Source organism: Mesoplodon mirus, assembly GCF_964341445.2.
Source record: "Mesoplodon mirus genome assembly, chromosome: 16".
In the NCBI taxonomy this organism is placed as follows: domain Eukaryota; kingdom Metazoa; phylum Chordata; class Mammalia; order Artiodactyla; family Ziphiidae; genus Mesoplodon; species Mesoplodon mirus.
The window spans coordinates 31,493,475-31,506,510 of NC_138992.1; the positions used below are offsets into that span (position 1 = coordinate 31,493,475).

At 39.1% G+C, this 13,036-nt stretch overlaps 1 protein-coding gene across 9 annotated transcripts in view; it reads right to left on the minus strand.

The window, feature by feature from the left end:
* RIMS2 (regulating synaptic membrane exocytosis 2) overlaps positions 1 to 13,036 on the minus strand; it is a 587,388-nt gene that overhangs the window by 8,362 nt on the left and 565,990 nt on the right. For all 9 annotated transcript variants that reach the window (XM_082600831.1, XM_082600834.1, XM_082600833.1 and 6 more), the window contains one exon: positions 584 to 725. In XM_082600831.1, coding sequence (XP_082456957.1) covers positions 584 to 725 — 142 coding nt within the window. The remainder of the gene's footprint in view (positions 1 to 583; positions 726 to 13,036) is intronic.

The following is a 13,036-nucleotide window of genomic DNA, read 5'->3' on the forward strand; positions in this document are numbered from 1 at the left end:
TATTGTTAATTTGTTGGTGACAGGGCTGTACAATCTTGACAAATGCTTTAAAAATATCTCAGACACAGTGGCGTCAAGGGAAAGCTACATGATAACTACATAAAGGAAAGGCTCACCAACTTTGTGGCATTTCATTTTGGCTGTTAGATTTATCCAAACTGTTTGTTACTGGATGGAACTAAGTATGTGTCGATAGTCTATATTTTTTAGTAATAACTCTTAGAGCAAAGATTTTAAAAATTAGCATCGTACATGTGGCATGGGCACAAGTGCTTGTTATTTCTGTGCTTTTATGTATTATTTCAAGGTAGAGCAAACTTCTATTCGTGACAGTCACATTTTAGCATCTTGCCCTTAAATTGAAACACTTTATCCCCAAACCTATTTCCATTGATATAAAAAGCCAGATATGTCACATTTCTCAGTGGCAGGTAAGCAGAAGTTTTCTTCACAGCAAATCAGCCAGTGAAAGTTAAAATGGTGCTCTAGGGCATGTGAGTTAGCTTTGGTGAAAGCACAGAGAGTGAGGTAGAGAAGGTCTCCAGCAAGGCATGGAGACCACGGCACAGCCAGCATCACTCACTTTCCTTCTGAGCTATAGCTGTTCATGCTGCCATCTGTAGATTCTCGGCTTGCCTGTCGAGTCATCCAGTTCCTCATTTCCACAGCCAAGCCTGTTTCTGTACTTCTCTGCACGGTGCTCCGTAGCTTTTTACCACTGGCTTCTGCACGGACAGAAAACAAAAGGGGTGATAGTTTTGTCATCATCACCTGGTAACAAAAAATGGCAGCCAATGCTTTGAGGTCCTCAGATGAAAAACCTGCATAAATACAAAATGCTTTTATGAAGGAGACAGAGAGAAAAGGTATTTCAAATCATGTCTTGTTGAGTGGGATAAAAACTTTCTAAAAAATCTTCAAGAAGCACAGAATACCATTGTTTTATTTTCATTTAAAACAGTGTTCAAATTGGTAACAAAAGGAACAAAAAGGTTCAAGCTATGTAAAATAAGCTTTGTTTTCATTGTAATATTTAAATCAAGATTAATTTATGCCTGTCTGTTTCTTTTTTCTTTTTGTCATAGTCAAAGAAGTAGGCCTTCACATTATTTCCAAAGAATAAGTGGTGAGTAATCCTCAATTCTAGCTTTAACTTTCACACAAAAACCTGTTTTTGCAGGGTGATCAGTATTAGAAAGTAAAGAAAGCTACACTAAGGAGATAGCCTTGCCTGATAACACTTTCACATCTGTTCGTAACTTTCAGAGAGATCCTCATAAGGAATGCAAAACCCAGCAATGCCATGTGAAAAAAGAGCTTTTAAATTTTTGGTCATGGAAAGTCATGTTCTTAAGGATCTTCAACAGTTTGAATAGGAGGTTTGCTCATGGAAGCCAATTAGAAGACCAAACAGGAAACTGAGTCAAGTACCACAGATGTAACAGAGGTACGAAGTGCCATCTGCAGAGGACAGGGAGGAAGGAGCATCACAGAGGGAGCTGGGATTTGAGCTGGGCTTGAAAAATGGGCAGATTGGGATCCAAGAAACAGCCCCAGGTATCAAAGGCCTTGCATGTTGGAATGTGGAGCTGAGAGATGACTAAAGCTGGAGCAACAGGGGGATGGTTCAAATTACTTGTATTAATTTACTTCCTGTCAGGTCTAAATATTTATCCACATTGACTATTCATATCATTAGTATTTTGGGATATGGTAAGCTCTTTTAGTGCCTGGTATTAATAATTTTATTTTAGATCAATAAATATTTGGTGCTATTGACAGTGACTTGTGGAAATCCTTTCCATCAAACCTCTTATAATGTCTGCTCACCATTTTGAAACACTGCTTTAAATTTCATGTCTTCTCCACTTCCAACTTTAATGTACATCAAAATGCTTTAAAAAGTATATATAAAATATGTTATCACTGATCTACAACTCAGTTCCATAATCTAAGCCTATTTTAGATAACTGATAGTAAAACATGTTGTACTGATATGAACTACTGAGAGGAGCTAAAGCATCCCCCATTGATGAGGGAAGGCTGTTCCTTCCAGAGAAATGGTTAGTTAATACATGTAAAAAGTGAGAAAATTTTAAAATTACCAATTGGCCACCTCCAATGGAATAAATGATTCAAATAAGGCACATCAATGGATGCTAATGTCACTAGATAAAAGGATATTCATATGAGCCAAAAAAATCATCCCACAAATCAGTTCTAGTTGTTCACGGAAAACAGGTACTTTACTACTGGAAAACCTGGCTATTATCCTCTTAATCAAGTGAGCAAACTTAGCACTAATAGTACCTATCAAGTTGTTCTAGACCAAAGTGCACAACCGGTTTCTAATCAGGTCTTTGCAACCAACGTCTAAGGTTTCAAAAAGAGAGAGGATAGAATAACAAGATAAAGGATACACACACACAAAATCAGACAAACCCAGAGCGTGGGATTTTGTTCAAGAGAATTGGCCTAGCCTCTTCAAGTTAATATCATGAAAACAAACTAACAAGGTGGGGGAATTGTTCCAGCTTTAAAAATATCACAGGGATGTAACTAGTAAATGCTATAAGTATACTCGGACTGGTTTCTTTTCAAGAAAAGAAAAACAACAAAAAAAGAAACCCTAAAAGCAAAACACTAAAAGCAATAGTAGGACAAGTAGGGAAAATATGAATATGAATTGGGTATTAGATGGGATAAGAAAATTGTTAATTTCCCTAGGTAGATAGTGGCATGTATTATAAAAGATTTCCTTATCATTAGGAAATACATACGCTGAAGTGTTTAGACATGAAATGTTACATTGTTTGCAACTTACTTTCAAACAGTATAGCAAAAAATACACATATACATAAAACAAAGAGGATGAAAGAACAACAACAATAACAAAAAGGACGGGGAGGAAGAGTAGACCTTGATAGCCATACATTCAATATTTATGATTTCATTTGAGAGTGATCCCCAAATGGCCACATTAAACTGAATGAAGTAAGTCAGACAGAGAAAAACAAATATCATATGATACCGCTTATATGTGGAATCTAAAAAAATGGTACAAATAAACTTAGTTACAAAACAGAAATAGAGTCACTGATGTAGAAAACAAACTTATGGTTACCAGGGAAGAAAGGGTGGGGGAGGGATAAATTGGGAGATTGGGAATGACATATAGACACTACTATGTATAAAATGGATAACTAATAACCTACTGTATAGCACAGGGTACTCTACTCAGTACTCTGTAATGACCTATATTGGAAAAGAAATCTAAAAAAGAGAGGATACATGTATATGTATAACTGATTCACTTTGCTGTATAGCAGAAACTAACACAACATTGTAAATCAACTATACTCCAAAAAAATTAATTAAAAAAAAGTAGTAAAATTTTGTCCAGGTGTGAACTGGAATCATGAAAGGTGCTGGGCTGATGTGAGGGAGCCAGGCCAATGGCTGAGTCCTGGCCTTTCCGTGTAGCTTTACCGTTCACTTCCTGTGAAGAATGCCTATGAAGAATGAAAAACCACCACCAAGTGAGATATACAACTTCAGTGACGTTTGAAAATGCAGAATGAGGATAAGTACAGAAAACATGACTTCCTAAAGGTCTCAGGACATGGCCTTTGCAGTGTCAAAAATCTATTGGTTTTCATTTAATGCCTGACTCTTATCACAGCAAAAGTGACTTGAAAATCCGCTATTACAGGGTGATGAGAACTAGTCACCATTTGGCAAAGAATAACAATACAATGAGCATGTAATCCTTTTGTTTACAGATTGCTTTTTACATGTGTCCTCTTTAGAACAACTCTCATAATCCCCATTTTACAGATCCAGTATCCAAGGGTCCCAGCGGGTTACACAATTCCCTGAAGCCAAACAGAAAATGACAGAACCAGAGTTTATACACAGTTACCTGACTCCAAGTTCTCTGCTATTCACTATTTTGTTGTCAGAATATAACCAGTGGGTAGCTTGGACAGCTGTCCATGGAGATGATACTAAGCTAACTCTATGAGTACATGTGGAAGGCCCTGCTAGAAGCAGCTGGTGGGGTGGAAAGAGCAGAGAATAGTGAAGAGGTCAGGCCCTGGTGTCCAACTGTTTCTCTTAGAATCCCTACTCTATCATGTACTAGCTGGGTGACATGAAGCAAGTTACTTTCTCTGTGACTCAGCTTTCTCAAACTGAGAAATGGCAATGATAATTGTAATGCCTACCTGATATAATTTTTGTGACGGTTAAGGAAAATAATATATAAGTGCTTAGGATAGTGCCTGCTATATAGAAAATCTTCAATTAATGGTACTGTTACTATTATTTCTACCAGAAAGGAAATCAGAAAACATGTATTCTAGGCCAGTCTTTACCACTGACTAGCTGGCTCTATGGCCTTCTCTGAGTCATATCCCTCTCCGAGTTTCAGGTTCCTCATTTATGGAAAAAAAAAAAAAAAAGGAGAGGGCTTCCCTGGTGGCTCAATGGTTGAGAGTCCACCTGCCGATGCAGGGGACACAGGTTCATGCCCTGGTCCAGGAAGATCCCACGTGCTGCAGAGCGGCTGGGCCCGTGAGCCATGGCCGCTGAGCCTGCGCGTCCGGAGGCTGTGCTCCGCAACGGGAGAGGCCACAACAGTGAGAGGCCAGCGTACCGAAAAAAAAAAACCCAAACGAACAAACAAACAAAACAAAGGAGGGGGAGGGTGCCAGATGATCTCTGATCTCTTTTAGCTCTAAAGTCTATGAGTTTGTGTCAGTAATGAATGACCAAGACCATGATTAATAGCATATATTGAGGAGATAAGGCTACTCCCTGTCATCTTATGGAATCAAAGAATTCTAGGCATATGCTGAGCGTTTATAATAGCTTTTTTTTTTTTTTTTTTTTGCGGTACGCAGGCCTCTCACTGTTGTGGCCTCTCCCGTTGTGGAGCACAGGCTCTGGACGCGCAGGCTCAGCGGCCATGGCTCACGGGCCCAACCACTCCGCGGCATGGGGGATCTTCCCGGACCGGGGCACGAACCTGTATCCCCTGCATCGGCAGGTGGACTCTCAACCACTGCGCCACCAGGGAAGCCCTATAATAGCTTTTTAAAATATGTCTTTTAAATGTACTTTTATCTGATATATTTATAGACTTATTTAAAAAGTATGTTTCTTTTTTTTTAACATCTTTATTGGAGTACAGTTGCTTTACAATGGTGTGTTAGTTTCTGCTTTATAACAAAGTGAATCAGCTCTACATATACATACATCCCCGTATCTCCTCCCTCTTGCATCTCCTTCCCACCCTCTCTATCCCACCCCTCTAGGTGAACACAAAGCACGGAGCTGATCTCCCTATGCTATGCGGCTGCTTCCCAGTAGCTATCTATTTTAAAGTATGTATTTTTCAATACCACAAATCCTTTGCATCACGTTCACAATAAAAGTAATTTAACCTAAATATAATTCATTATGGTGATTCACATTTAATGTTTTGAATGCTGTCATGTTATTCAACCTAAAAACTGAATCTATATAACAGAGAATGCCTATATAAAGTATAGTAGGCAGAATTCTAAGATGGCCCCCATGACTATGTTACTTTACATGGCAAGAGGGATTTTGCAAACATAATTAAGGTTACTAACCAGTTGACGTAAAGATAGAAAGATTATCTCGGTGGGCCTAACACATCCACATGAAAACTTTAAAAGCAGAGGGCTTTCTCTGGCTGGTTCCAGAAAAGTCAATCAGGGAGATCCGAAACACAAGAAGGATTTGCTGTACCTTTCCTGGCTTGAAGATGGAGGGGACCATGTGGGAAGAACCTGAGAGCAGCCGTCAGCAATGCCTTAGCTGACAGGCAGCAAAAAACTGGATTCTTCCAACAGCCTGAATGATCCTGGAAGCTGACTTTCCCCCAGAGCCTCCGGACAAGAACTCAGCCCAGCCTACACCCTGATTTCAGCCATGCAATACCCTAAGCAGGATCCCAGTCATGTCATGCCAGACATGTGTCCTACAGAACTGTGAACTAATAAATGGGTGTCGTTTTAAGCTGGTAAAAATTTGTGATAATTATCAAGCAATGACAGGTAATTCTTTAGATTTTTTTAATGGGAGATCTATAAAAATAACCGTTGTGACCACAGGAGTAGAACAACTGAAATTATCTGTAAGAACTCAAGTATATATACATATATACACTACATACATATCATATATTTATATATATGATATGTGTGTGTGTATAAAGATGTTTAAAAATACTCAGGTAGCAAACTACAAAACTAAGGCCCAGATTATGTTGTTGCAGAGTTCTTAAACCACTCATTCTGGTGTGGTATTTTAAGCCAAAGTATATTTGGAGAAGGTGCCTGTAGGTAAAAATCAAGTTCTTGACTTATAAAAGATCACAAGCATAAAGCAACACAGGAGGTGTCCTTGTTATTCTGCTCTACTTAGTCTGATGACTCCTTTGCTTGGCACCCTCTAAATTCAAAGAAAGCCACTTGAGTAAATAAACAACCAAAGTGTCAGTTTCCCCTAACAATGCTGAAAACCACGAAACCCTTTGAGTGACTTGACAACAAAAATCAAAAAGTCCTCCAAACATAAAATAGATAGCTAGTGGGAAGCAGCCACATAGCACAGGGAGGTCAGCTCGGTGCTTTGTGACCACCTAGAGGGGTGGGATAGGGAGGGTGGGAGGGAGGGAGATGCAAGAGGGAAGAGATATGGGAACATATTTATATGTATAACTGATTCACTTTGTTATAAAGCAGAAACTAACACACCATTGTAAAGCAATTATACTCCAATAAAGATGTTAAAAAAAAAAAAAAAGGTCCTCTCTGCTACTGATTGGAAAACTCTCCTAAGCCCCAAGATGAGACTCACAATTAAATGCCTAACTTAATGTCAGCGCAACCTCTTTCCAAATCTTGGGTCCACAGAACCCATTCCCACTTGCTCTCACCTGGAAAGTCTCATCCCCTTTTGCACACAGAATCACTTTAGAGTCAATATTTTCTTGATGTTAATATGGGAAGTGATTTATGGAAACAGGCTGAAGACAGGTTGGTAGATTCTGAAAAATGACTTCCCATCAGCAGATATTACATCTGGACATAAAGAGGTTGATTTATTTACCTATTTGGTCCTGCAAGACCTCAATATGGGGACACTCATGAGTAGATTACTGTAGTTGTGTATAAAAGCTTGTGCACTTATATTTATGTTTGTCAGGGCTCCTTACTATAATAAACATAATTCAATCTCAGAAAATCTAAACAAAATACGGACAAATATCTGACAATTTCTTTTGGGCTAATCCAGGATTGGCATTAACAATTAAATAGAAATTAACAGTTGATTTCCAAAATTGTTTCAGAGTTTAACACAAATCCATTCATTCCAACAGCTTTGTCACAGCTATTATGAAGTAGTAAGTGAGCTACAAGTAGAGGTCACAATTACGGTAGACATGAGGGCTGTCTAAATATATTCACATTTCCCTCACTTATGAAGTTCAGTGTGGTCATGTAACTTGCTTGGCCAATGAAATGTGAGCAAAACTGGTCTGTGTAACTTTAGGGTAGAAGCTTCAAATCCAACAATGTATAAAAAGAATTACACATCATGATGAAATGGGATTTATCCCAGCTATGCAGCGCTGTTTCAACTTTCAAAAGTCAACTAATGTAGTGCATCACATCAACAGGCTAGAAAAGAAGAATCACATGATCATATCAACAGGTGCAGAAAAAGCATTCAACAAAATCCAACACCTATTCATCATATAAACTCTCAGTAAAGTAAGAATAGAGGAGGGCTTCCTCAACTTGATAAAGAATACCTACAAAAAACTTACAGCTAACATCATACTTAATAGTGAGAAGCTTGAAGTTTTCCCACCAAGATAAGATACAAAGCAAGAATTTTCCTTCTTACCACTCCTTTTAACATCATACCGAAAGTTCTAGCTAATGCAATAAAACAATAAAAGGAAATAAAAGGTATAGAGATTGAGAAGAAAGAAAGAAAACTGTCTTTGTTCACAGACAGCATGATTGTCTACGTAGAAAATCTGAAAGAATTGACATAAAACTCCTGGAACTAGTATGTGATTACAGCAAGGTTGCCGAATACAAGGTTAATATACAAAAGTCAATTGCTTTCCTATATACCAGCATGAACAGGTGGAATTTGAAATTGAAAACACAATACCATTTACATTAGCATCCAAAATATGAACTACTTAGGTATAAATCTAACAAAATATGTACAAGACCTATATGAGGAAAACTACAAAACTCTGATGAATAAAATCAAAGAAGAACTAAATAAATGGAGAGATATTTCATATTCATGGATAGGAAGACTCAATACTGTTGATATGTCAGATCTTCCCAACTTGATCTATAAATTCAATGCAATCCCGATCAAAATGCCAGCAAGTTATTTTGTAGATATTGACAAACTGATTATAAAGTTTAAATGGAGAGTCAAAAGACCCAGAATCACCAACACAATATTGAAGGAGAAGAATAAAATTGGAAGATTGATACTACCCAACTTCAAGAGTTACTATAAAGCTACAGTAATCAGGACAGTGGTACTGGTGAAAGAACAGACAAGTAGATCAATGGAACAGAAATATAGAACCCAGAAATAGACCCACATAAAAATAGTCAACTGATATTTGACAAAGGAGCAAAGGCAATACAATGGAGCAGAGACAGTCTCTTCAACAAATGGTGCTAGAACAACTGGATATTCACATGCAAAAAAAAAAAAAATGAAAAAAAAGAACCTAGATGCAGACCTTAAACCCTTCACAAAAGTTAACTCAAAATGAATCACAGACCTAAATGTAAAATGTAAAACTATAAAACTTCTGGAAAATCTAGATGACCTTGAGTATGGTGATGACTTTTTAGATACAACAGCAACAGCATGATCCATGAAATACAGAATCGACAAGCTGGACTTCATCAAAATTTAAAAGTTTTGCCCTGCAAAAAATCCTGCCAGGAGGATGAGAAGATAAGCCACAGGCTGGAAGAAAATATTTGCAAAAGACATATCCAATAATAGACTGTTACCCAAAATATACAAAGAACTCTTAAAACTCAACAATAAGAAAACAGACAACCTGATTATAAGATGGGCCAAACACCCTAACAGATACCTCACCAAATAAGATAGTATATAGGTGGCAAATAATCATATGAAAAGGTGCTCTACATCATATGTCATCAGGGAAATGCAAATTAAAACAATGGGATACCAGTACACACCTATGAGAATGGTCAAAATATAGAACACTGAGAACACCAAATGCCAGTGAGGATGTGGAGCAACACGAACTCTCATTCAGTGCAAACTGGTACAGCCACTCTGGAAAACAATTTGGTGGTTCCTTACAAGAGAAAGAGACTACCCCAGAGAATCAGAACACTCTGCTCCTGTTGTTATTACTTGTTAATATTGTTAATAATTATTAATCCTTATTTTAGCAAGAAATAAAACCAAGCTTATGACTCTTTTGAAGTAAGATCATTCTAGTATTTTTCCATAAAAGTTGAGGCTTATCATTTTGGTGTTTTTTTTTTTTTAAATAACAAACCACCCCAAACTTAGTGACTTTATTTATTTATTTTTGGCCACACTGCATGGCATGTGGGACCTTAGTTCCCCGACCAGGGACTGAACCTACACCCCCTGCAGTGGAAGTGTGGAGTCTTAACCACTGGACCACCAGGGAAGTCCCTCATCTTGGTATTCTTAACACATTTAAATATAAGAAATTATAGCTCTCACTGTACTCTTTTGGGGGTTGTCTTTTTTTGGTACTTTTTTGTTCCTACTACCTGACATTGCTATTATGGCAAATGAAATTATTTAGAAAATTGTTCCCCCTGCTTTTTTTTTTTAACTGACATCTGTCCTTGGTCACGCATCAGCCCACTGATATTTGTGCCTGTTTCTCTCTCAAAAATGGACATGAAATATCACGAACCTCTTCTTAACTCTCAAGTTTGCTATTTTGAGGCAGCATTTTTGTGGTGAGAAGAGCATGCCATTTTAGGATCAGATGATATGAGTTCAAGTCTTTATTCGATCATTAGCAAACTCTGGGCAGGTAACCTCCTTTCCAAAGCTCAGAGTTCTTTTGTGCAAACTTGAGGTCAGACTTAGCCTATGTCATAGAATATATGAAATGCAGTGGTATTTAATGAGTAGTGATAAATAAGGACCAGATACTGTAAGCTCTGTGAAAAAGTTTTGAAAACTGTAAAATGCTATACAAATCCTTCTTTGAAAAATGACTGGAATAATGTGAAATTATCCTAAACTTGCAGGAAGAAAACTATATATAAAGAAGGGGGAGGCGCTTCCCTGGTGGTGCAGTGGTTGAGAATCTGCCTGCTAATGCAGGGGACACGGGTTCAAGCCCTGGTCTGGGAGGATCCCACCTGCCGTGGAGCAACTAGGCCCGTGAGCCACAACTACTGAGACTGAGCGTCTGGAGCCTGAGCTCCGCAACAAGAAAGGCCGCGATAGTGAGAGGCCTGCGCACCGCGATGAAGAGTGGCCCCCGCTTGCCACAACTAGAGAAAGCCCTCACACAGAAATGAAGATGCAACACAGCAAAAATAAATTAATTAATTAATAAACTTACCCCCAACATCTTAAAAAAAAAAAAAAAGTGGGGCCTTGCCATAGAAATGGGGAGAGCCTGCTGGCCAAACTGGATTAAGGGGTTGCTTTCCCACACAAGCCCACAGATTTCAGATGATATCAAGGTGGTTTCCATTGAGAACAATGAAGTAGGCAGGGCACAGAGGGTGGAAACTAAAAGAACAGAATCTCAAGGCTTAAAATCTTTGTCCAATGAGGTGTTTGGTTGGAGTCACTCACACTCGAAACTGGCTAGAATCAAACAGCCTCCTGAATTTTTGAAGGATCTGTATAGAAAAAAATAATTACTAGCCCATTTACAAAAGCCTGTTCAGGAATTCCCTGGCTGTCCAGTGGTTCGGACTCCATGCTTTCATTGCTGTGGGCCTGGGTTCGATCCCTGGTTGGGGAGCTGTGCAGCATGGCCAAAAAATAAAAAAAATAAATATTAAAAAAAAAAGCCTGTTCAACCCCTAAGGTAACTCCTACTTTTTTCCTAATCTGCACTAGGAAGAAGTGGGCTATGAAAGCTATGAAACCCCCTCTTCAATGCAAACCTTTGTGGCCATAACGAATAAAGGACAAAGAAACACTTTCCAGAAAACAGAACCCAGGGTCCCAGATGAGTAAACCAAGAAATGTATTCTACTCTCAATCTTCGCCATTCCCTCCAAGTGGGAAAATTCCTGTGGATGACTGATTGTTTTGTGCTTCCTATTCTCTCCTTCAGAAATGAAACTTTTTATTTTGGTTATCCTGCTGCTGCTTTACCATTTAAATTGGATGCACTGGAGGCAGATAATGTGTCTTTAGGTTTACAGGTCACTATAACCTGAAAAGCCACATGTGGATATGAAGGAGAGGACTATACATCACTCAAAGATCCTAGTTTTCAATCTGCATGGTATATGGATGACATTTTAAGGTTGTCTTTCTGGGGGAGGGATTGACTATGTTCTATATGCAAAATAAAAATGTCCATAGGTATTTTGGGTGGCCAAATCTGCAGGAAAAGTTAAAATTAAGAGAGCCATATACTTTACCTTATTGAGCAAAGACCAAATAGCAAGCCAGTATTTTTAAAGACTTAAAAATAGGTAATTAGGCTGAGCTTAATGTTTCTCCCCGCCCCACTGGTAATTATATAATTAGATGGATATTTGTTAGGGTTTTTGGCTCACCAGCATTTGAACCCTCTTCCTATGTATGAGAAATAACCCATCCTTTAACTGTAGAAGCTAAAATTGTCAGCTGTCATTTTTCCAATCTGCCTGGCAATTACAACATGAGTAAATGGCTGAGGTTCTGCTGATCAGACACCACCGCCCCAAACTTTGAATCTGAAGCTACTGAATTTGGAGATAAAGAGCACAAAAGCTTAGTTCTACTGATTCACTGGGCTCCTAAAGGGCTTTGGAAGGTAGGGAAGCTAAACTGAATGTAAGAACCAGATTGTGAAAGACTTTGAATGTTAGGCTAAAGGTTTTATTTAGTAGGAGATAGGAATCTACTGAAGTTTTTGGAGAGACAGTAGTGTCAAGATCAAGATGATGGGAACTTCCCTGGTGGCGCAGTGGTTAAGAATCTGTGTGCCAATGCAGGGGACACAGGTTTGATCCCTGGCCCGGGAAGATCCCACATGCTGTGGAGCAACTAAGCCCGTGCGGTACAACTACGGAGGCTGCGCTCTAGAGCCCACAAGCCACAACTACTGAGCCTGCGTGTTGCAACTACTGAAGTCCGCACGCCTAGGTCCCATGTTCCTCAACAAGAGAAGCCACAGCAATAAGAAGTCCACGCACTGCAACAAACAGTAGCCCCCGCTCGCCGCAACTGCAGAAAGCCCATGCACAGCAATGAAGACCCAACGCAGCCAAAAATAAATAAATTCATTTTAAAAAATGATACTTTAAAAGTAGAACTGATATTATCTTTTTTTTTTTTTTTTTTTTTGCGGTACGCGGGCCTCTCACTGTTGTGGCCTCTCCCGTTGCGGGGCACAGGCTCCGGACGTGCAGGCTCAGTGGCCATGGCTGACGGGCCCAGCCGCTCCGTGGCATGTGGGATCTTCCCGGACCGGGGCACGAACCTGTGTCCCCTGCATCGGCAGGCAGTCTCTCAACCACTGCGCCACCAGGGAAGCTCTGATATTATCATTTTTGTGCTAGCTTTTTCTTCAACTGAAAATGATTTCAAAGATGGACTAATTCAGTCCTAAATTATCAAGGACTAATGATATCAAGGTGATAATGAGAATGGGAAGGAAGAAAAAGGACTGAAAAAAGCTGGGAAGGAAGCATTTCCTTGGCAGAAGGTGCCAACTGGTGGCACACATTTAAGCCACACTTGGTCAATAAGT